Source organism: Chenopodium album, chromosome 17, assembly GCF_948465745.1.
Source record: "Chenopodium album chromosome 17, dcCheAlbu1.1, whole genome shotgun sequence".
NCBI classification, from domain to species: Eukaryota; Viridiplantae; Streptophyta; class Magnoliopsida; order Caryophyllales; family Amaranthaceae; genus Chenopodium; species Chenopodium album.
Genome location: NC_137850.1, coordinates 29258814 through 29280471, shown reverse-complemented (window position 1 = coordinate 29280471; position 21658 = coordinate 29258814). Strand labels below are relative to the sequence as shown.

The window sequence follows — 21658 nt, the reverse complement described above, 5'->3', positions numbered from 1 at the left end:
CTCACCACCATTGAAAACGATGAAAAAAAATCGAACTAAATTTGTGAATTTCTGATAATCGAAACCCTAATTCCTCACAATTGAATAAGAAATTATGTGAATTGCATGTAATTGAAACTAATTTGATGTTTGTTGAAGCAAAAGGTGTCGCTAGTGGGGATTTAGGGTTTGGGGTTTGTCGTTTCGGGAAAGGGTGTGGGTGGGGGCTGGTGGTGTCGAGGGTAGGGGAAAGGGGAGGGGGGATGAAGTCGGCGGTAGGGGAGGAGGCTGTGCGCCGGTTGGTTAGGGGGAAAGGGACGCTGGCGGTTTTCAGGCGGTGGGGGAGGGGGGCTGCGTGCAGGGGGGAGGGATAGAGGTGGTGGTGGCGGGGTGGTTGGGAGGTGGTTCTTAACTATGGTTAACCATAGTTATGCTTAAAATGCTAATTATTTTGCTAAATGTTACCATTGACTTAACTTTTTAAAACATAGTTTACCAAGGATATTAACTTTTTTTGTATTTTACCACTGAGAATGTTTATTATTAGAGGTCTACCAAAGAGAATTTCCCAAAAATTTAATTTACATTTTTTTTTAATGGAAGATTTAATTTTCATGTGTCAATACCTAATTGATCAAAAAAATAAGCTTTAATTTTAATTTTATTTAAGAAAAATTATTAATTTTTTTCTTAAAACAATTATTAATTACTAATTAACATTTAACTAACAATAAAACTAAATTTTTCTAAAAATAATTTAACAAAAACTAACTAATTTTAAAAAAAGTAAAAAAAAAAAAAAAAAAAAAAAAAAAAAACCCACCTCCACGGCTCCACCACTACCAACACCAGCAGCCCCAGCCATCCCTCGCCCCGGAGACCGGCCACGCCGGCACCCAACTTCACCATTGCCGCCGTCAACCAGCCCACTTCCTCCCTTTCCCCCTTACCTTGCGCCCACGGCCATTATTGCCGCTGCCCGAGCTCCCCTGCCAACGAACCAATTCAACCCACTTCTAATCACACAGCATCACAGCTCCAACGCTAGCATCATACCAACAGCTAGCACGAGTACTCCTCGCAACCCTCAAGCACTCTCAAGTCGCAACCCCCAAGAGAGGGGAGCTATCCGTGGTGAGGAAGGGAGGGGGTGGGGTTTATTTATGGGGTTTGGGTTTGGCTGGGTGGTTGCGCGATGGGGAAAGGGGGGTCGCGCAATAGGTTAGTTGCCGGCGTTGGAGGTTGGGTGGCTGGGAGTCGGCGTGGCCGATCATCGACAGGGGTGGCGGTGGAGAGGGTGGTATGATGGCGGGTGAATTTCTTTAGTTAATTAATAAAATTTAGATTTTTGTTTAATTTCCTTTAATTTTTTAAAATTTCATTTATTTTATCTTTATTTTTTGAACTAGTTAAATGCTGACACGTGTCCGGTAACTTGTAAAAACAAGTTAGATAACCGATTGGGTCCATTAGAAGCAAATTCACATAAAAGTTCGGATTATTAAAAAATAATTTAAAATTAGGATTATTTTGGACGAATGAGGCAAAGTTAGAATTATTCTTGTCAATTTTTCCAAACTTCAATTACAAAACTACTGTATTTATTTTAAAATTACAAAATTTCAGTGTTTGGTATGACATATTGTTAAGAGATTTAGAATTGTTAATGGATAAATTATAAATTCAAGCAAAATAAGAAGCTAGTACCATTTTAGTATTGGCAAAACAGAAACAGAAATTGCCACTAAGCAAATATTTATTCTCATATTCTTTGTTTACAAACAAGGGAATTCATTGCCCCTCCCTCCTCCGCTTTCCTTTTATTTGTATAGAGATAGACTCCATATACGAGATCATTAGTGCATACTCATCTGAATATCTGATACAGCAAAAAATTCTAGACTCCCATAGCAGCAAACTAACAGGTTTAATTAGATGAGGAGGAAAATAATAGTACTGCTACCATACCATGAAGATTACATTCTTCGGTTAGCTTACATCAAATTCCCTAGCAGATAAATATTTCTAACTTGCCTGAATCTAGAAGGGATCACACTGTTAGCAATATAGACAAAGCAGCAAAAGCTATACCACTAATCACCTAACTAAACATTCTTACAATCACATTTTACAACCTAGCAAGGACAAGGCTTTCCACTTTCTTGCACATCAGACTCTGGTACTCCATGCAACATGTGCTACAGCAGCAGAGAGCCCCAAGAATAGTCAGAACCACTGTACATCCACAAAGCACCCTCCTCGATCCTTAATGTAAACTGCAACTTTGCAAAGTATATGTCAGAACACCAGTACATAACTTCAGAACACCAGTAGCTTACATCAGAATTCATCAAATTTCTGATATCGAAACAAAACAGGGATTACTCTAGCAATCCTTAATATAAAACGTGAACAAGGTATGACAACCACCATGTGTAGTTTGGCTTTTTTTTTTTTTTTTTTTTTACACTAGCTATTTTAAAAGCAAAGGAAATCGAATCCATGATGAAACTTGGTTGACATGATTACTATATAATTACTACAATTATGACAACTGTTGGATACACGAAGAAGACAATTAACAAATAGCATAAGAACTACCTAAACAAAATTAAACAAATTCATTGGCACTGCAAATCTGCAATAACTGAAGAAATTATCTTGAAATTTCCATTGATTTGCTAATCCAATTTTACCATAAAGTCTGAGATAGAAAGCTGACTCAATATTCTTGAATTTTAAAGAAACTACATAAAAGAATTTCAGTTAAGCCGGAAGTTATCAAGAGATCATGTCTTCAAATAAAAATGAATTTCAGCAACAAGCAGGTCCACACCTCTTTCTTAATGTCTTCTACACAATACACGCTTTGTATGAGGGACGTACTTAATTTTGAGAACTAGGCTCAGTCCAAATCTCTTTTCAATGTCTTCTACACATTAAGCACTTTGTAAGACAAATTACTCAATTATGAGAACTAGGCTCATGATGTGCCCCAGCCATTCAAACAAAATAACTCATCCTGTTATTCCCTCCCCCTCCCCCTCCCCCTCCCCCTCCCCTCAAGAGTCACATGCTGAGGGTACTGTTTGTGACCTCCCAAAACTACTCACCTCCGAGGACAGTTGTTACCATCTTCACAAATAATACAAATTTTTTTATTAATTTACATACAATTTCATTCAGGCAAAAAAAAAATTAAAAAAAAAATCTCATATAGACCCTGAGAATAGTAGAATAGCACCTGTTGTCAGAAAAAAGAGACAAGAATGTAACTAGCAACCCGCAGTGTGTAGTGTAACACAATATTTTCTTATGCACAATGTTATTCATTCACAAAGCACTATCTGAAGTTCAAAATACTCTGAAGTTATCATCATCAGTTCCTTAAGCACCATTAGTAGAACTACTTGCGGAAGGGGGGTCCGGGGATACAGGATGTATTCAATGGAAGTATACTTACAGCTATGGCAGCACCTTATATTAAACCACCAATATATAAAATTTTACCGACTCATTTCTTTCACCCCCACCCAACAAACCATATTCTTTAACTTTGCCAAATGGAACAGGGTGCTATATATACTAGTTACTAAAGTGCTTTGTTAGGTTAATGAACACTCAGTATCAAGTCTCATCGGTATGCCTATTAAGAACAACATAATCGCTCATTGTAACACCAGTACACCACAATTCTTACAATATTCCAAAATCTGGATGAACCAATTTCATCTTTCATGTACCATTCCTACATATTTCACGATTTTACAAATTTATTGCTTTATATAAAGAGTTCCATATCTCTGCAACTTATTTTAAGCTTCAACAGCCAGAAAACACACACAGCATACTCGTTTGCAGAAAGATAAAGAAAAGAAGCAACAAGCTTAAACATCTGGAGTACCTACATAGCACCCTCAAACACCTCAACCCAACAGAAAAGAAGAGGATGGGGAGAGAGAGGGAGTAAAAGGGTGAAGACCTGCCCCCACAAAAATCAATTACCATAGCGAATTTTGCCGACTTTCTGGTATCAGTTTGGGAAAAAAAAAAAAAAATTAATTTAACACACCACAATTCTACTTGCTCATCAGTAGATTTGTTTCTAACAACATTTTTTTTCAACCATGACACACAAACTGATACAAGAAAATCTGGCACATCCCTCCCCCCTTTACTATACATTCTCTTGTTTTCCCTAAATAAAAACTAATATATTGCCAGACTTTTTTTTTTTTTTTCAACTTCAATCAACAAATGCCACATTACAATTCTTCAACTAAACCTTTGAGGATAAATGGTATCTTTAATGAGGAACAGAAAGAGTAACCCACTTACCTTTAACCTAAAGATACAAAGAACTACAGCTAAAGAAAAAAGACGAAATCTCTACTTAAAAACAACAGCTATACATGACTAGTCTTCCCCATTCCTCCAAATTTCGTACTAGACAACTTCCTCATCTACTCTGAACAAAGACACCTGCTAATGCGTTTCTCTATACACACCATTGGCTGGCCTGTGGTAGTCCTCTCTGGTGCGGTAAAAGATCCTAAACTTCTTTTTATTTACTTTTGAGCAGGAGCATCATTTTTCTGATATATTTATATGTAAACCCAAGATATAATGTAAATCAATCCAATCTTTCTAATGAACCTGTAAGCTTTTTTCTCAAAGTCTTTAAAAGGCAGGTTGAGGACTGCATGAATTTTCTCTTGATTTGGTACTTGATACCATCATACTAAATGCACGCTATTATTTTTCTAAGTTGAGCCTATATTTCAGATCATATTATGTCACAAGTATGATCGGCAAAGAATAAGGTCAATCTAAAACCTAGACATTAATTAATTTAATTTTAGTATATTGTAGATTTGAATATGGGGTCCTTTCAGTAAAACAGTTGAAGACACTCATCTGCTACAAATTCATTCAACAGCATAGACCAGCCACCCTAGCCTGCCAAGGCCGGTGCTTTTAAAGTTCAAATTATACACAAATATGGTATCTTACACCCAGCAAGTAATTTTCATGTCCAGTCATAGACTACAGTGGGCTAATAGTGGATAGCACCTGGAATGAAGTAAATGATTATAATAATGATGTCTTTGTCCTCTATTTTTAGTAAAAAGGTTTTTTGGGGGGTGTATCAAATACTTGTCTTACTAATAATCTGCCAGAGCATTCGAAATGCAAAATGTATAAAAAGGGATTACATGAATTAAATGTAATAAGAGACATCATAATAAATGATGTTTAAAACATGATACATAAAAAGGATGAAAGGAATATTACATTAATCCACTTTAATTACCTACAGCATGTTGCCTTTCTAGGAAAATCAGTACCTACTAAATCACTTATACCCAAAACACAAGCAGACATAATCCATGAACCAAAAATCAGGAATGCATTCGTATACGAGAAGAAATAAACAAAGAACGTCATAAGATAATCCAATCAAATTTTTACCTAAAAAGGGAGTTGAAATCCCATGATAATGCTTGTTTTCTGACCCTTAGGTTGAGGAAGTATCACTATCAGATTCTGCATTAATTTGCAAAGTTGTTAAGGAAAGGAAAATGGTTGTGTATAAACTTGAAACCATAAGCCCAAAACCATAACTTCAAAAAAATACAAATTAAAAAAAAAGTACCACTGGAAGAGGATCCAGAGTCACTGCTTGAGCTTCTTGAACTATTTGATCTGCTGGCATTGCCAGCTTGCTTTTCATGTTGAACAGGAGGCAACAAAAGGTCATTCTTTTCTTCTGCTTCGTACATTTGAAATAAAGTTGTGTCATATTCAAAAGTTGAAAGAATATAATAACAAGTAAAAACCTTATAAATAAGTCCAGATATCCAGAAAAAGTATACCAGCTTTATTTTCTTTTGGGTTTTCCAAGATGGATGGAGCTTCATTCTGCATGGAGAGATGAAATAAATAAAATCAGGAAAACCAGCAAGCTAGAATCACAATTTATAACTAACAAGCGAAGAGGGTTTCTTTCTCACCTTTTCTACAGTAGGTGCAGCGTCCCCTTCAACATGGGCCACTTCAGCCATTTTCTTGATTTTGGTCAGATTCTTTTTGTAGTTCATCACAAACCTGTCCAGCTCCCAAAGAGTCTCAGTGTCAACACTATCAATGTCCACCTCAATCTCATCGTCATTTTGACAGAGTGAAGGATTCCTCTTCCTAATAACCTGGACAACATTGTCAAGCTTCTCTGAAGGTAAGTTCTGAAGGTCAGTGCTAAGCTTCTGCTTCTCCACATATGTCATGTCTCGCTTATTGGGATCTTTTGCCTTTGGCTTCTTTGGAACAGGAATCCTGCCAGTTGGCGTAAGATTAGGGTTTTTGGGTTTAGCACCAGCAGACTTTGTCATAGATTCTGATTTATCCAGTGTCCTGGTCATATCAACTGCAGGCGGCAAGGATGGTGGAACCGGTGGAGCCTTTCTTGACGTTGGAGTTAAAAGACTGGCTTCATAGTCCATAGAAGGTCTCAACTCCCGCATATATTCTGCCTCTACACTACTCCACTTTTCTTCAAACATTTTTGATATTATATCTGCCATTATATAGACATCATGCCCTTTCGGATTATAAGTCATTGCATTATTAAAGGTAAGTCTAACATCCTCGGCAAATTCCTTAGGAGATTTGTACCAGTTGGTATTTAGCCTAGATTTCACAGTACCCAAGTCCATTGGATGCTTAATTATAGTGAAATAATCATGCAAACCAAGGCCCTTCACATCAACAGGAGTATTAAAGACCCATCCATGCTTGTGCTTCATTAACTTATCCAGCAATACACTACAACTCTTAAATACCTTACTCAGAGAGCTGCTCATCCCAACTCCAGATCCAGACTCCCCGTTCTTCTTCCCCATGCCTTTCGATTTCTTGTTCTGTTCTGATGGTGTGATCTTGTCCTTACCCAGTATGAAATCTGAACTCTGATAAAACTGATTTGCCTTAGGTGTCCTCTTCTCCTTCTCCACATTCTCACTGGCACCTTGACTATGTTCCGGCACAGTAACACTCAGCTGATCAATCGGCCTACCCTCATGCCACCCCACCAAACCAACCTCAGAATGAACTCTTTTCAACTTCCCCACATCATTATTACTATCATCCACCATAGACCTCAAACCGCTACCATTACGTTCGAGCTTCTTCACCAAACTCCTAACTAGATTAAGCTCACCCTCAAGTTTCCTCCTCAATTCACGCCTCTCCTTCTTCGTCTTACACATCAAACTAATCGAAACCCGATCCTCAACCCGGGAAAACCCCGTCCCACTAATTCCATTCCCCAACATATCGCGATGACCTGTGTAACCACCACCACCTCGACCCACTCGATTATTCGACGACCAAGCAGCAAACCTGTTAAAACCAAGCTCCTTCCCAGAATTCAACTCTTGGGAAGGCAAATTTCGAGAATTTTCTTCAGCTAAGTTGGTTTTAAGCCCTTTGAAAGATTTCCTACTGTAAACTTTACTATCACCCAACTTTTTCCTATCCTTAGAATTACCACCTTCACCCCCAACAATCCCAGTTGCCATAACCCCACCAAAACCCCCCTAAAAAAAACCCCAATTTCAAACCATCTTCAATCTCAGCACTCTAAAAAACAGCATAAAATCAAAAACACAACAGAACATGAAACCCTAAATCAACTAAATCAACATTTTCAACAAACTTAAACAGCAAAATTCACAAAAAAAACGATAATACCAAGTTTCAAAACAACAAAAATAAGGGGTTTTAGTGAAATTATACCTCAAAAACCAACGAATCTCTTAGATCTCTCCTCTCTATCACTTTCTCTTTCTCTCTCTTGCCGTCGAGCTGAGCAGAACGGTGGAGTACAGCAAAGTTAGTTGGTGAGTTGACCATGTAAGAAGAGATGGCGCGTGAAAATCACGTGCAAAATAGAAGGCAAATTTCTTACGCACGTGTAAAGCACGTGACAGCTACTAGCCAGTAATAAGTGAGAGCTTTGATGCATGCGTTGCAATTTCATTAGCGCGTGGTTTAACTGTTGTTATAGCGCGTTGGTAGTGGGAATGAATAATTATGCTATTGTGTTTTCTTTTTAGGAGCACTAAGACAATGATGAGGTCTTTTCTGGTCTTAATTTGAGCTTTGAGCATCGATTTTGGAGTAAGTAAGGTGGATTATGGCCCTAGGATTTTTGTTTTTCATTGATTTGTGTCTTTTATCACTGTTAAATTTCAAACAGAAACCATTTAACTATCTAAAATCAATCAACTCAAATAAGAATCAAATTGATTAAAATCAAATTATTTGAAATTAAAAACTGACCTGAATCGATTTTTGGTAAACCCGTAACCAAATCGATTTGAATAATATTAAATCTTATAAGATCGAATACATTAACAAACGAACCATTTCTAAACCAAACTGAAATAGAACCGAACCGAACAGGACTGAATCGTTGTTAACCCGAAAGTGTTTGAGTTGGGTTAAAAATTGTTTAAACCGAAACCGTATCAAAGCGCAACCCGTTTTAACCGAACTGTTTACCAATTGAACCATTTACAAACCGAATTATTTTTAAAATTGAAAAAAATATAATAATAATATAAAAAAACCATCATAATTAGTGAAGGTAATTTAGGATAATAATACTCGGTATTTAAATAAGAGAAGAGAAGGTATTGCGTCAGTCCGACTGACGAAATATTTCATCAGTCCAGCGGATTTTTGATATCCTCTATTGGCTGGATGATATCCTCTATTGGCTATATGATATCATGGTTGGATGATATCATATAGCCAATAGAGGATATCATCCAACCAATAGAGGATATCATAGACACAATCATAAATCATATCATATAGCCAATAGAGCATATCATCCAGCCATGACATCATCCAACCAATAGAGGATATCATAAACACAATCATAAATGATATCATATAGCCAATAGAGGATATCATCCACCATAATATCATCCAGCCAATAGAGGGTTATTGGAGTTACTACCTATAATTAGCTATCTCCCATGATGAATCTTCAAGTCTAAAAACATTAACTAAGCCCCAAGTCTAAATACATTTGCTTATCTCCCATGATATAACTCCAAGTCTATATACGTTTGCTTCAAAAGATCAACTACAAATCTGCATTGATTTGTTGACTCTGGCCACCAAAAATATCTCCTAATTACCTTCTTTAATCTATCCATTTTGTAGCATAATTGATGGACTAAATATTTGACTAATTGATATCATATGCATGATTGTATCAATTAGTGGACAATTGTCATCATCATTCTCGTATTTATGCCGGGTAATTGATATTGCTTGAGATCACATGCATAATTATGGGAAAGAATTGATTCTTTGCATAATTGACTTACTTCCTTTCCTTTTATCATACTTAGTGGAAGTAGTATATAAAGGAAGCTCCTTTACCTCATTTCGACACAGACAAATTAAATACACAGACTACTATTCTTCTTTCACAAAAATTTATATACTACATAAAAATTTAATCTCTTGTATTTGGGTATTGATCATAATGTTCTCAATTTGTCTCTTTGTACTACACCAACAAGGCAGAGGTCGTGTAACCCTGGAGGTTGATTGCCAAGAGTCCGTGTGTACGTAACGGGGCAAATTCAACTTTAGGGCAGTGTTTATTCATGCCATGACTTGGTTCAGATAAGTTGTTCCGATTATTATCAATTTTCATTCCTACATTCTAAAGTTGAATTTGTTTTTTTTATTCCCGTCATTTTGCTATTATGGATGGTACCGGTATTCCTTCTGCTATCCCTCTTAATAATTCCATGCTTTCAAACCCCTTCGTTCTCGACATGTCTAAGTTAGACCCCATTGATGGCAAGAACTATAAGATGTGGTCTACAAAAATGGAATTTTTCTTAGGTCAAATTGGTGCCGATTATTGTTTGTTTAATGATAAACCCCCTGTTAATTGTAGGAGTTTATAGGTACTACGCAGCGGAAAAACATGAATCATATTCAATCAAGTACCTAATCCCAAGATCACATGCGTAACACACAAAACACATAATCATACCTTTGAAGCGTGAATTCCACGTAGCAAATGATTGACAAATCAGAAAGAGAATAGAGCCCCAAGCGTTGCTCCTCTACTTAGTCCACGAGCTTCGAACGAGCCGTCCTCCAATACTAGATTGGTCGAGTGATTGAGGAAAACCGCGATCACCACCTTTAATGGACTAAGCCGACCACCACGATCTACCACCACCACGAACCACCACACTGGCGCCGAGGAGGAGAGAGAGTGCCGTGAGAGAGGGGAGAGTTTGAGAGGGGTTGGTCTCGTGTTTGCTAATTAGGGTTTGATCACACTGATCAGATAATTGCATACAACTTAGCAAACCCTAGACACCTAGTCTATTTATAATCACATTATAATTAAACTAGGGTTAGGAAGCCCAAAACCCTTAACCTTACTCCATATGGCCGGCCATACTAGAGGATGAGGCCCATCATGGGCCTTGTCCTCTCATGCCCAATCTAGACCCTTTGTGTGACCTTATAGGATCCGTCCAATTGGGCTTTGGGCTATTTTACTAGCCCAAAGATCGTTAGTACCTCTAGCTATGATAAAACGACGACCCAAATGTCCGAACTTAATTATCTCCATAATTTGATCCTTTTATATATTTAGTAATTGCACACGACGAAGACATAAAATCCTTCATTAATTCCACTAGAGATTTTGAGATGGATAATAAAACATGTCGTGGGATGTTATTGCATTATGTGACTGCATCTTTACATATGATTTATAGGAATTCAAAAAATGCAAAAGATATTTGGGATGCTCTGAAGTCTAAATACGGTACTGATGATTTTGGAACAAAAAAGTATACTTGTAGTCGTTGGTTGAATTTTCGTATGTCTGATGATAAATCTGTCCTTGATCAAGTTCACGAATATGAACATTTATGTGCTGATGTTATTGCCGAGGGAATGAAAAATTTGAACTTTTCCAAGCCAATTGCCTTCTTGAAAAATTACCTCCTTCTTGGGAAACCTATGTTCATTATATGAAACACAAACAAAAAGACTTTAGCCTCCAAGAGCTCGTTTCCCACATCAAAATAGAAGAACAAAACTGAATCCAAACAAAGGGGAAGTCCACTGATCATTCCTCCTCTACTGCTAACCTTGTTGAATCAAAGAATGCAGGTAACAAAGGACCAAAAGGCAAGGGTCCGAACAAACTCCATGGTGGATGACATAATAATAACTTCAAAGGTAAGAGACAATTCAAAGGAAATTGCTTTACTTATGGTAAATATGGACATGCAGCAAAACAATGCAGACAAGGACAAGTACTTGGTGCAAAATTGAAAGACGACAAATCACAAGCACAAGCTAACCTTGCTAAAGAAATAATAATTGTTGTTGTCTCTGAAGTCAATCTTGTAAGAAATGTCAAGGAATGGGTCGTAGATACTGGCGCTACTTGTCACATCTGCTCAAACAAGGAGATGTTTGATAGCTATGAAATGGTGACCGAAGGAGAATGTGTCTTTATAGGCAACTCTAACACTGTGAGTGTACTTGGCAAAGGAAAGGTTTCTCTAAAACTTACGTCTGGAAAAACCATTTCTTTACATAATGTTTTGCATGTGCCTGACTTTCGTAGAAACCACATTTCCGGTGCTTTAGCTGGTATCAAATTAACTTTTGAATATGATAAACTTGTACTTACTAGGAATGCTGATTTTGTGGGTAAAGGATTATGTAATGGTGGTTTGTTTGTTCTTGATGTTGTAACTGACAATAATAAAACTTCTAATTTTGTTTATATTGCTGAATCTATTTCATTATGGCATGCTAAACTAGGTCATGTGAATGTTGCATCTGTAGAAAAGCTTAAACAACTTAGTCTTATACCTAATTTTAACAATACCTCCTTTGATAAATACATGTGAAGTTTGTGTAGAAGCTAAGAATCCTAAAAAACCTTTTAAAAAATCCGTGGCTCGTACTTCTACTCTTTTAGAACTTATACGTAGTGACTTAGGTGACTTTAAGAACTATGTGAGTAGGGGAGGTAAACGCTACTATATCACTTTTGTGGATGACTTTTCTCATTTTACTAGGGTCTTTTTGTTAGGTTCAAAAGATGAAGACAGGGGAAAATTTCTTATTTATAAGGCTGAAGTCGAAAACCAATTAGACCTAAAAATAAAAAGGGTAAGATTCGATAGGGGTAGTGTAGGGAATAATTTCAAGCATCCCACACTTGAGCCCCACTGTGATCATACACTTAAGTATGGTGGCGTCCAAAGGGAAAGAAGTTAGAGCAAAACAGTCGCCAACAAGTTTTAGGAACTTGTAAACCGTTCACAGGGTGAAGGTTACACCCCGTCATGATCCATGAGATCGCTAAATCCATAGAGGTCCTGAAGCATAACTGGATATTCGGGGATGAAGGTACAGATCCAACCTAAAAGAGATTGAACCTGCCCTAAATAGGCCTGTACTTTATTCTTCTCATATTCATGTGCGTTTTCTGACTAACATACAATCAATATATTAAACCTAAACCTATTTAAGCTATGTTGGTTGAATATTAATGCACAAACAAATCTATCATTGGCGATCACTTGAATTAAAATCATATTAGCCTAAATAAAATTATTAATTATCTTACTAAGCGTTATTTCAAGTACAAATTCCCTTTAAACCTGCAAGAGAGGGCGTGATCAAGCAATAACAACAATATTAAGCAACATAATAATATCGACACAACAAATCATCATCATAATAATATTCTCAATCTCATCAAAGCACAATATTAATAGCAAGATCCTAGGCATGGTACTAACATGATTAATAACAAATCCTAGCATGCCACTAAACAATAAAGATCAAAGTTTTATCCCTAACATGATACCAAGATGATATAAGAAATAGGAAGCAACCTTAGCATGTGCTAGAAAGAAATAAATAACATCCTAACATGATACTAGAAATTAATAAAATTTAAGCATGCTTTTTAAAGATATAAAACTACTTACTTTGTTGCCTCGTATCTCTTTCTATCAAAATAATACACTTGTTAGTAACTTCAAGGAAAATATTAAATAACATCCTAACATGATGATAGGGATTTGGGACCAAACCCTCAGAAATTATCAACCTTTCACGTCTAGGGCGAAGGCAACTTTGAGCTTGGCTAGGTGTGTCTAAGTCTCGTGATGGACGAATGGTGTTTGAAAAGGGAAGGCTTAGAAAGAGGGAGAAAGAATAAGCTTCTAGCTTTTAGAGATAGAGAAAATAGAAAGATGATTGTTGATGATTAAAAACGGGAAAATATGACCCTATTTATAGAGAAAAACGTCTGGAAATGATTAGAGAAGATCGAATTTCAATCGAAGTAAGGCTGCATCCATTGCGGCGCGACAAGACCATCGCGACACGATGGTTCCATCGCGGCGCGATGATGCTGCTGGATAACTATTAGCCGCACGAAATCCTTTTTCAAATATAATTCGATAATTAGAGTCCGTACTTTATCTTTAAAATCAGATTAAATTCTTTAAAACACTTGTTTTATTCCAACTAAAATACTTTATCTTTTTTTAAAAATATAGTTATTAATCCTAATCTCTTTAGAACTTAAAATAACCTTTTAGATTATTCTAGAAAATTAAAGTAATTCCTAATGACTTTAGGAATGATAATTAAATGGACCCTCTAGTTGATCATTGGGTCACCCATAAAACTCATTTAATGTCCAATTTAATATTCGGGCCATAACTTCCTCATTAATCATCGGAATTAGGCTTATAATATATCGTTGGAAAGCTCTTTTCGAGCCCCATCCAACTACACTATTATTGGACCCATATTATGGACCAAACTAAATTGAATTGGACATTTTCATAAATAAGGTACGAAAAAGAATATTTTCGAAAACAGAAAGAAGTATTTTTATTAAAAACAAAGTAATCACAAGACTCTTTCACATTTCACCTCGTTTGATTATCAAATGATGTGAAAGGTACTCATCACTGGGTTTGGTTTTGGGGAGACACAATTTGATGTCTACAGAAGCCCCCACTTTGACTGAGTTTGGAGAAACGTAAGTTTTGAAAACAAAAGTCAAAGTAGCGATAGGGATGGAGAATGACTCAGAACGTTCTGCGATCCTAAATCATCCTTATAATGCCGATACCTGCAAACTAGCATTATTTAAACAGATAAAAGAGTTAGAACCGCTTATGTTGCACCGTCGAGTACACGTCTCTGGAGTAATCGATTGGTTGTTGCATTTGGAAGTGATGACCCTCCACAAGCTAGGGAACGCCATCGTTGAAGGTGACTGCTTGTAGCCATTTTCAATTTTTGCCGTGACAATATTCCTCAAGTTAGGGAACACCGTCGAAGGTGACTGCTTGTAGCCATCTTTAGTTTGTTTGTGACAATCCTCCATAAGCTAGGGAACATTGTCGAAGATTGCTACTTGTAGCTATCTTTCGCTGTTGTGGCAATACCTTGCCACGACATTACCTCGCCGCTGTAGATAATCTCCTAGGGACATCGTCAAAGATCGCTGCTTGTAGCGTTCTCCAATTTTGTGGCATTACCTCGCCACGGCAGTACCTCGCCGCTACAGAAGACCGCTGCTTGCAGCTGTCTCTAAAATATCGTCTATACCTTGACTTGATTATTTGATTGACAACTTTTATACCTAAGTGAAAGTCGTCGAAAACCATTGCTTGTAATGATTTTCAATTTGCTAATGCTTTGCTTGAACGTTTGCTTTGCTTGAATGCTTGCTGTAATTTTGCCGTGCCAGTACCTCGGCGCATTTGTAAGTGTAATGAACTGGCACTTTGGCGCTTGCATTTGCTTGTGAACCAATACCTCTGTGCTTGTGATGAGCCAATACTTAGGCGCTTAAGTAAAGTGATATGACCTTCATCAGGCCGATCACTTATTGCGATTGTAATCGAGCCGACTACTAATCATGTCAATTCGCTTATAGGGGCTAACTGGCGTACCAAGGAACCCAAAATGCTGATTAAAGTCCACATAAGCCATTTATGAGGCCTAAGAGTTGTATCGTTGAAGAAAGGAGAGCCAACACGCGCTGCCACGAGTCATTGCGACGCGTTAGTCTTGTCGCGCCGCGATGGAGTCTGGTTTTCCGGAATAAAACCCCTTGTTCCTCATTTCGCCGTTTGTTGCTCATTTCATTTGGTTTTCGCTTTAACCTTCACTTTGGTCTTTCTTGCTCGTTTCTCAACCAAATTTGCTCAAATTTCTTGCAAATCAAAGCTCTCGATCTCTAGTTAGCCGATCTATGTAAGTTTTGCTCAAACTCCTCTCGATTTGGAAGAATTTTATGTGTTTTATTTGCAATTTTTCGAAAAAATCCGAAAATGCCTTTGCTTGTTTTGCTTTGTTTATCAAATCTCTAGTTAGCGTAGGAGTGTTTTGAAACTTGTTTGGCTCAATTTGGCGAAGAAACGAACGATTTTCCATTGTTGGGCACCTTGAGTTCGTGAGCAAAATGTAGCTTGTTCTTCATGTTTTTGCTTGCTTTTTGTGTTTAGTTTGTCACAATATTTGCTATAATATTGTAAGAAATTGTTTGATTGATCCAAAATGTTGTTATTGCTTGAATGAAAAACATGCTCTGTTGTAGTACTACGTACTCTGTTTTTTTACGAAAATAGTATCATGCAACTAAGCGAACCTTAGATACTGTAGAACCTTTTAATTTGCTTCCTTTATGTTGGAACATAATTAGTATGGCCCGACATCGTGGTTCTGGCTCACGCTCTCGTGGGGCTCACCGAGAGGACGAGCCTGTCAACGCAAGCGAGGGTACGTCCACTAGTCTTGGGGAGTTCCATGAGTGGGATAAGCATACTCTGTATTTTGCACCCACCTTTCATATCTCGGAGCGCGTTCGGCGTGGTATCATTGATGATCGCGTTGGTTGCCATGGTTCGGGGAACAACGACATTGGACATCTCTACGACACCTACTTTCGCCACAATGCTGAGCTGCGCACGCTTTGGGCGTCATGCGGTCTGACTCCTCTACTTCAGACTACGCAGTCTCTTCATTCTCTAGACTCGAGTCGCTTCCTAGTACAGGCTTTGGTGGAGTTCTTTTGGGACACCACCAACACGTTCCATTTTCCTTGAGGTGAGATGACTGTTACTCCCCTCAACTTATCTGTTATCACCGGATTGGAGTTCTGGTCGACTGTTGTTCCTCTTAGTAGGGATATTACTGTTTCTTCTCCTGAGGTAGAAGAGCTTTTAGGTCCTATCGTTGTCCAAGCTCGTGCTGAGCCTAGAGCGAGACAGCTGAGCGGTCAATCCATCCACCAGTCTTCGCTAATGGCAGCTTTCCGAGATGATGCGACCACCCCGGAGTAGCAGGTGCACATCTTTGTTCTGATTCTTCTGTCAGGGAGCTTCTCCCCTGACAAGGGTAGCCGAGCATTGCTCTACTACCTCCATGCTCTTCTAACCTCCAAGAGGTCGGGACTTTTGATTGGGCCAGCATGGCCTATGCTGAATTCCTACTTGGATTGCCACTCTCTTGTCGCCATCGAAGCTACAACGAGGAGGTCACCGTTTCTAACTTCTGGAGGATCGTAGAGGTATACTCTTGTTTTCCTCTAATAGAATTAGTTATTCCGTGCTAGCTAGTTTTTTGCTGACTTTCGTGTTATTACAGGTTTGGTTCTACGAGTACTTCTCGACCTTGTCTCCGGCTAGGTCCTTGCCTTGAGGGATCCCCATTGCTGCTAGTTGAGGAGGCCGTTATCCTAGCATGACTGCTACCGGATTCGTGCGAGAGTCAATTCTAGCGGTATGAATCACTTATCATTATTTCCGCTTATCTTCCTTTGTAGGATTATGCCTTATGGGTGTTTCCTTTTTCAGGATCATGAGCCTGTTTTCCATCCATGGGTCGGATTGGACGTTCCTGCGCGGGCTGCTCAATATATAGCTCAGCGGCGCTACTTCCAGGGGACGTATGACGCTGTGGTGTACTTGGGCGAGAGGGTTGCAATCCAGCACTCGTCATCGTTTTTCATCGTTCCGACTTGTCCTCCACCGCACATGATAGACCAGGCGAGTCTTAGGACTTTCATGGATTCGGTGCCTGGTGCCGTCGATTGGCAGACTTTTAGCCACCCGACCCAGTTCTACTCTGAGAATCTTTTGCCGCGTTTGGTTCCTCCACCTTCGATATCGGAGGAAGCGAAGGTATGTTCTTGTATTTTTTGATTTTTACTTTGGTAGCCCCGAATGATGTTTAATTATTGGAATTTTATTTCCGCAGGCTGCTGCTGAGGCTGCCGAATTCATACCGCTGACCATGTCCATCGCCTATCAAGGGTCTTATGGACCGGTCGAGGAGATGATACCCTCGGCTCCTAAGGAGTGGCGCCTTGTCAAGAGATCGATCCCTCGACATTAGACTTGGGTAGGTTTATCTCTTATTTCCGTCTGTATGGTATGTTTTGATTGTATCTAATCTTTTTCTTTTGTAGTTTACTCGCGAGGTGGTATCGAGGATGGCGAGAGCTATGGACGCCTTTCGTTACCAGCTGGTGAGGTTGAGCCACCAGGCATCATGCTGGTGGGATGGTGGAGTGAGAGAGGTATGTCTCTTATCTTGCTTTGTATTTGCATTTTTGTTTCTTATTTTGACTTGGCTTACTATTTGATTTCAGCCTGTTCCTCCGTCTCGTACTTGTTTGAGGCCAGAGGGTAGGAGGGAGAGATCCGGATTACGGCGCCGTCATACCTCGGATGAGGATGGTCACGAGGGATCAGATCATACTGTTGTCTCGGAGGACTCTGGCTCTTCTTCCGAGGGTACGACGATGAGACCACCTGGTCAGGGCACGCCGATACTTGCCCCCTTTCGCGGCCGGTGGGACGTACGAGGTTGGCTCGTCGTCGCAGCAGCCACAGCAGCAAGAGCCTCAGCAGGGTGAGCTAGGATGGGCTAGCCCTACTCTTTCTATTCCTACGACTAGAGAGGCTGGCGCTGGACAAGAGGTGACTACGCGGACTTTGCGGTTTTACGATACCTTCGGTATTCGTCCTCCGGGGTCATAGTTGTACCTATGTTTATTTATTTTGATTATATAGGACTTTGCATGTTATTGACTCTTATGCGATGTATATACATACTAGTATTACTGTGTAGTTTTATATTTTTATTTTTCATTTTTATGTTATTTTATGTGCATGTGTGTGTGTAGACACCTGATTATGTCTCCCCAAAAACCAAACCCATTGATGAATACCTTTCACGTCATTGATTATCGAACGAGGTGAAATGAGAAAGAGTCTCATGATGCACTTGTTTTAATACTTCTTTATGTTTTCGAAAATATTTCTTTTCGTACCATGTTTATGAAAAATGTCCAGTCCAATTTAGTTTGGTCCGCGATATGGGTCCAATAATTGTGTAATTGGATGGGGCTCGAAAAGAGCTTTCCAACGATATATTATAAGCCCAATTCCGATGAATAATGAGGAAGTTATGGCCAAAATACTAAATTGGGCCCAAAATGATTTTATATATGGCCCAATGATCAAATGGAGGGCCTATTAATTATTATTCCTAAAGTTATTAGGATTGACTTTAATCTTCTAGAATAATCTAGAAGGTTTTTTTAAGTTCTAATGAAATTAGGATTAATAATTATACTTTTATTTTATTTAGAAAAGATAATGAATTTAATTTGGAGTAGAACAAATATTTTAATGATAAACTGATCTTAAATTAATGATAAATACGGAGTCTAATCGTCTAATTATATTAGGGAAAGGACTCCGTACATCTTTTTTTATCATAACCGCGCCATCGCGCTACGAGGGGTCTATCGCGTCGCGATAGCTCTATCGCATCACGATAGGAGCAGTTTTACTCCATGACGAATTCGAAGGGAGATTTTTTTTTTTATAAATAGGGGTGTTATGTCCCCGTTTTCAATCATCAACAATCACCAACAATCACCATCTCTTCCCTCTCTAAGATGAAGCTTATTCTTTCTTTCTCTTTCTTGATTTCTAAGCCTTGCCTTTTCAAAACACCATACGTGCATCACGAGACTTAGACACACATAGCCAAGTTCGAAGTGGCCTTCGACCTCGACGTGAAAGGTTAATAATTTCTGAGGGTTTGGTCCCAAATCCCTATTTTCAATTATTTAAATTAATTGTTTGATTTAATATTTTCCTTGAACTTACTAACGTGTGTATTGTTTTGATAGAAAGATATACGAGGCAACAAAGTAAGTATTTTTATTGCTCTATATCTTTAGAAAGCATGCTTAGATTATTTTAATTCCTAGTATCATGTTAGGATGTTATTTTTTGCTTTCTAGTATCATATTTAGGTTGCCTCCTATTTTCTTATATCATGCTAGTGTCATGTTAGGGCTAAAGCTTTAATTTTTATTGCTTAGTGACATGCTAGGATTTGTTATTAATCTTGTTAGAATCATGCCTAGGATCTTGCTAATATTTTTATGCTTTATTGAGATTGAGATTATGATGATTTGTTGCTATCAATATTATTATGTTGCTTGATATATTATTGTTATTGCTTGATCACGCCCTCTCTTGTAGGTTTAAAGGGAATTTGTACTTGAAATCACGCTTAATAAGATAATTAATAATTTTATTTAGGCTAATATGATTTTAATTCAAGTGATCGCTAATAATAGATTTGTTTGTGCATTGATATTCAACCAACATAGATTAAACAGGTTTAGGATTAATATATTGATTGTATGTTAGTCAGAAAGCACACATGAATATGAGAAGAATAAAGTAGAGGCCTTTTTAGGGCAGGTTCAATCTCTTTTAGGTTGGATTTGTACCTTCATCCCCGAATATCCAGTTATGGTTCAGGACCACTATGGAGTTAGCGATATCATGGATCGTGAAAGGGTGTAACCTTCACCCTGTGAACGGTTTACAAGTTTCTAAAACTTGTTGGCGACTCTTTTGCTCTAGCCTAGTCCTCATAACTCATACCAAGTGGAGTGAACACTCTTTTCGACCTTTGGATTCGTTGTTTAGAAGTGTTTGTAGCATGTACTTCATTAATGGGAGAGGAATAAAAAGGATGGTCGTTCTTCTTTCCTTTCGCATTATCAACTTTCAAAAGGTCCTCTTCGATATTAATGCCTATGTTGTAAACAGCTTTGAAGGTATTTAAATTTCATTGATATTTCAAGTGATTTTGGTATTTGTCTTGGAGATTCTAAATGAACATCCTTACAAACTCTTTTTCGATAGGAACCTCTACCATCTTAGCAGAAGTTTCCCTCCACCTGTTTAAGAAGGAAGTAAATCCTTCGTTTTCCTTTTGTTTCAGCATCTCAAGTTGTCTATGGTCGGTTTTAACTTGAATGTTGCACTTGTACCTATCAATGAAAGCGTTTCTGATAGAGTCCCAAGAAGAGATTTTCTCCTTGTCTAGGGAGAAGAACCATTGTTGACAAACGGTTTCTAGGGATAGCGAAAATAGTGAAGGGAAAATTTTCCTATCAATTCCCTTAATATTCATTATAGTCTCAAAAGCTCGTAAATGAAAATAAGGGTTGTCAGTTGCCTTGAAATTTTGGATGTTATTGGCATTGAACTTCTGCGGAAGAAGTTCCTTGTCCACCGAGACCCCTTGTGAGCTAATCCCTTGAAATTTTTAGTCATTAGAAATCTTGCTCAAGCTCTCTTCCATTCGCTCAAATTGTTGTTGTTTAGTAGGATCATTGACTTGAAGAGTGAGAGTTTTGAACATCTCGGTCAAGTTAGCCATGTTTTGCCTTAGTTCATTAACTTCTTCTTAGGTCGCCATTTTCTTAGCCTTTCTTCTTTATCGAATCGGTTTATCAAAAAGCAGGACTTGGATGAAAGTGTTGTCTTTGATTAAAGCCCCTTCTCTCCTTGATCAAGTGCTGTGGAAAGGGAAGTCATGGATGTTTATTATTAATTGTTTTGACTCAAACTCAATTCAACATGCAATGGATGGGAAGAGATCATGGAAGAATAAGGGGAATGACATGTATGGTGAAATATGTGGAGAGTGGAAAGATAATATAGATGCAGAGATGTTTTGGGAATAGAATGGACCCCTTAACTCAAATGACGAAAAAAACGACTTATGCTTGGACCTAAGACATGGTCATGGTGACTCATATATAAAGTGTGTGCTTTTACTAGTGAGTGTAAGTGGCATGCTTTGACGCTTGTGTAAGACCATGGGACTATGTGCCTAGACACAATTAAGGACTGATTAAGACTTTAGCTGTTAACAAATTGATTAATTAGACTCAGCGTGAGGACTCGGGCATAAAACTGTACTATCGTAGAAACAATGGGACTGTCGCGGTGCGCCAGAGCCATTGCGGAGCGATAATGTTATCACGTCGCGATGGACACTTACGTGTCGCGCCACAGGTCAAACTTTCACGTCATTACTGAAACGTTAGTTTGGGCCTGTTTCCAGCATTCTACTTTAAAAGGACAAGCCTATAGTCGTACTAAGTTAAGTTTAGTCAATTTATTAGGCTTTAATTAACCATATTAATTAATTAAGCAAAGTCCTTTAGTCATTAATTAGTTTATTT

At 38.2% G+C, this 21658-nt stretch overlaps 1 protein-coding gene across 4 annotated transcripts; it reads right to left on the bottom strand.

Annotated features, from left to right (window-relative positions):
• Positions 1 to 1887: 1887 nt before the first annotated feature.
• Positions 1888 to 8163, bottom strand: LOC145589555 (transcription factor GTE4-like). 4 transcript variants are annotated; one of them, XM_081646173.1, is made up of 6 exons: positions 7774 to 8163; positions 5994 to 7617; positions 5856 to 5901; positions 5636 to 5752; positions 5452 to 5526; positions 1888 to 2255 (listed from the first exon to the last, which is right to left on the bottom strand). In XM_081646173.1, the coding sequence occupies exons 2-5, from the start codon at positions 7554 to 7556 to the stop codon at positions 5498 to 5500; spliced, it is 1755 nt and encodes a 584-aa protein (XP_081502299.1). In that variant the 5' UTR covers positions 7557 to 7617; positions 7774 to 8163; the 3' UTR covers positions 1888 to 2255; positions 5452 to 5497. The 4 variants fall into 4 exon arrangements, with proteins under 4 accessions (XP_081502299.1, XP_081502301.1, XP_081502298.1 ...); XM_081646175.1 differs by having other exon boundaries at positions 5994 to 7411; positions 7774 to 8161; XM_081646172.1 differs by having other exon boundaries at positions 5994 to 8163.
• Between the last annotated feature and the right edge of the window lie 13495 nt (positions 8164 to 21658).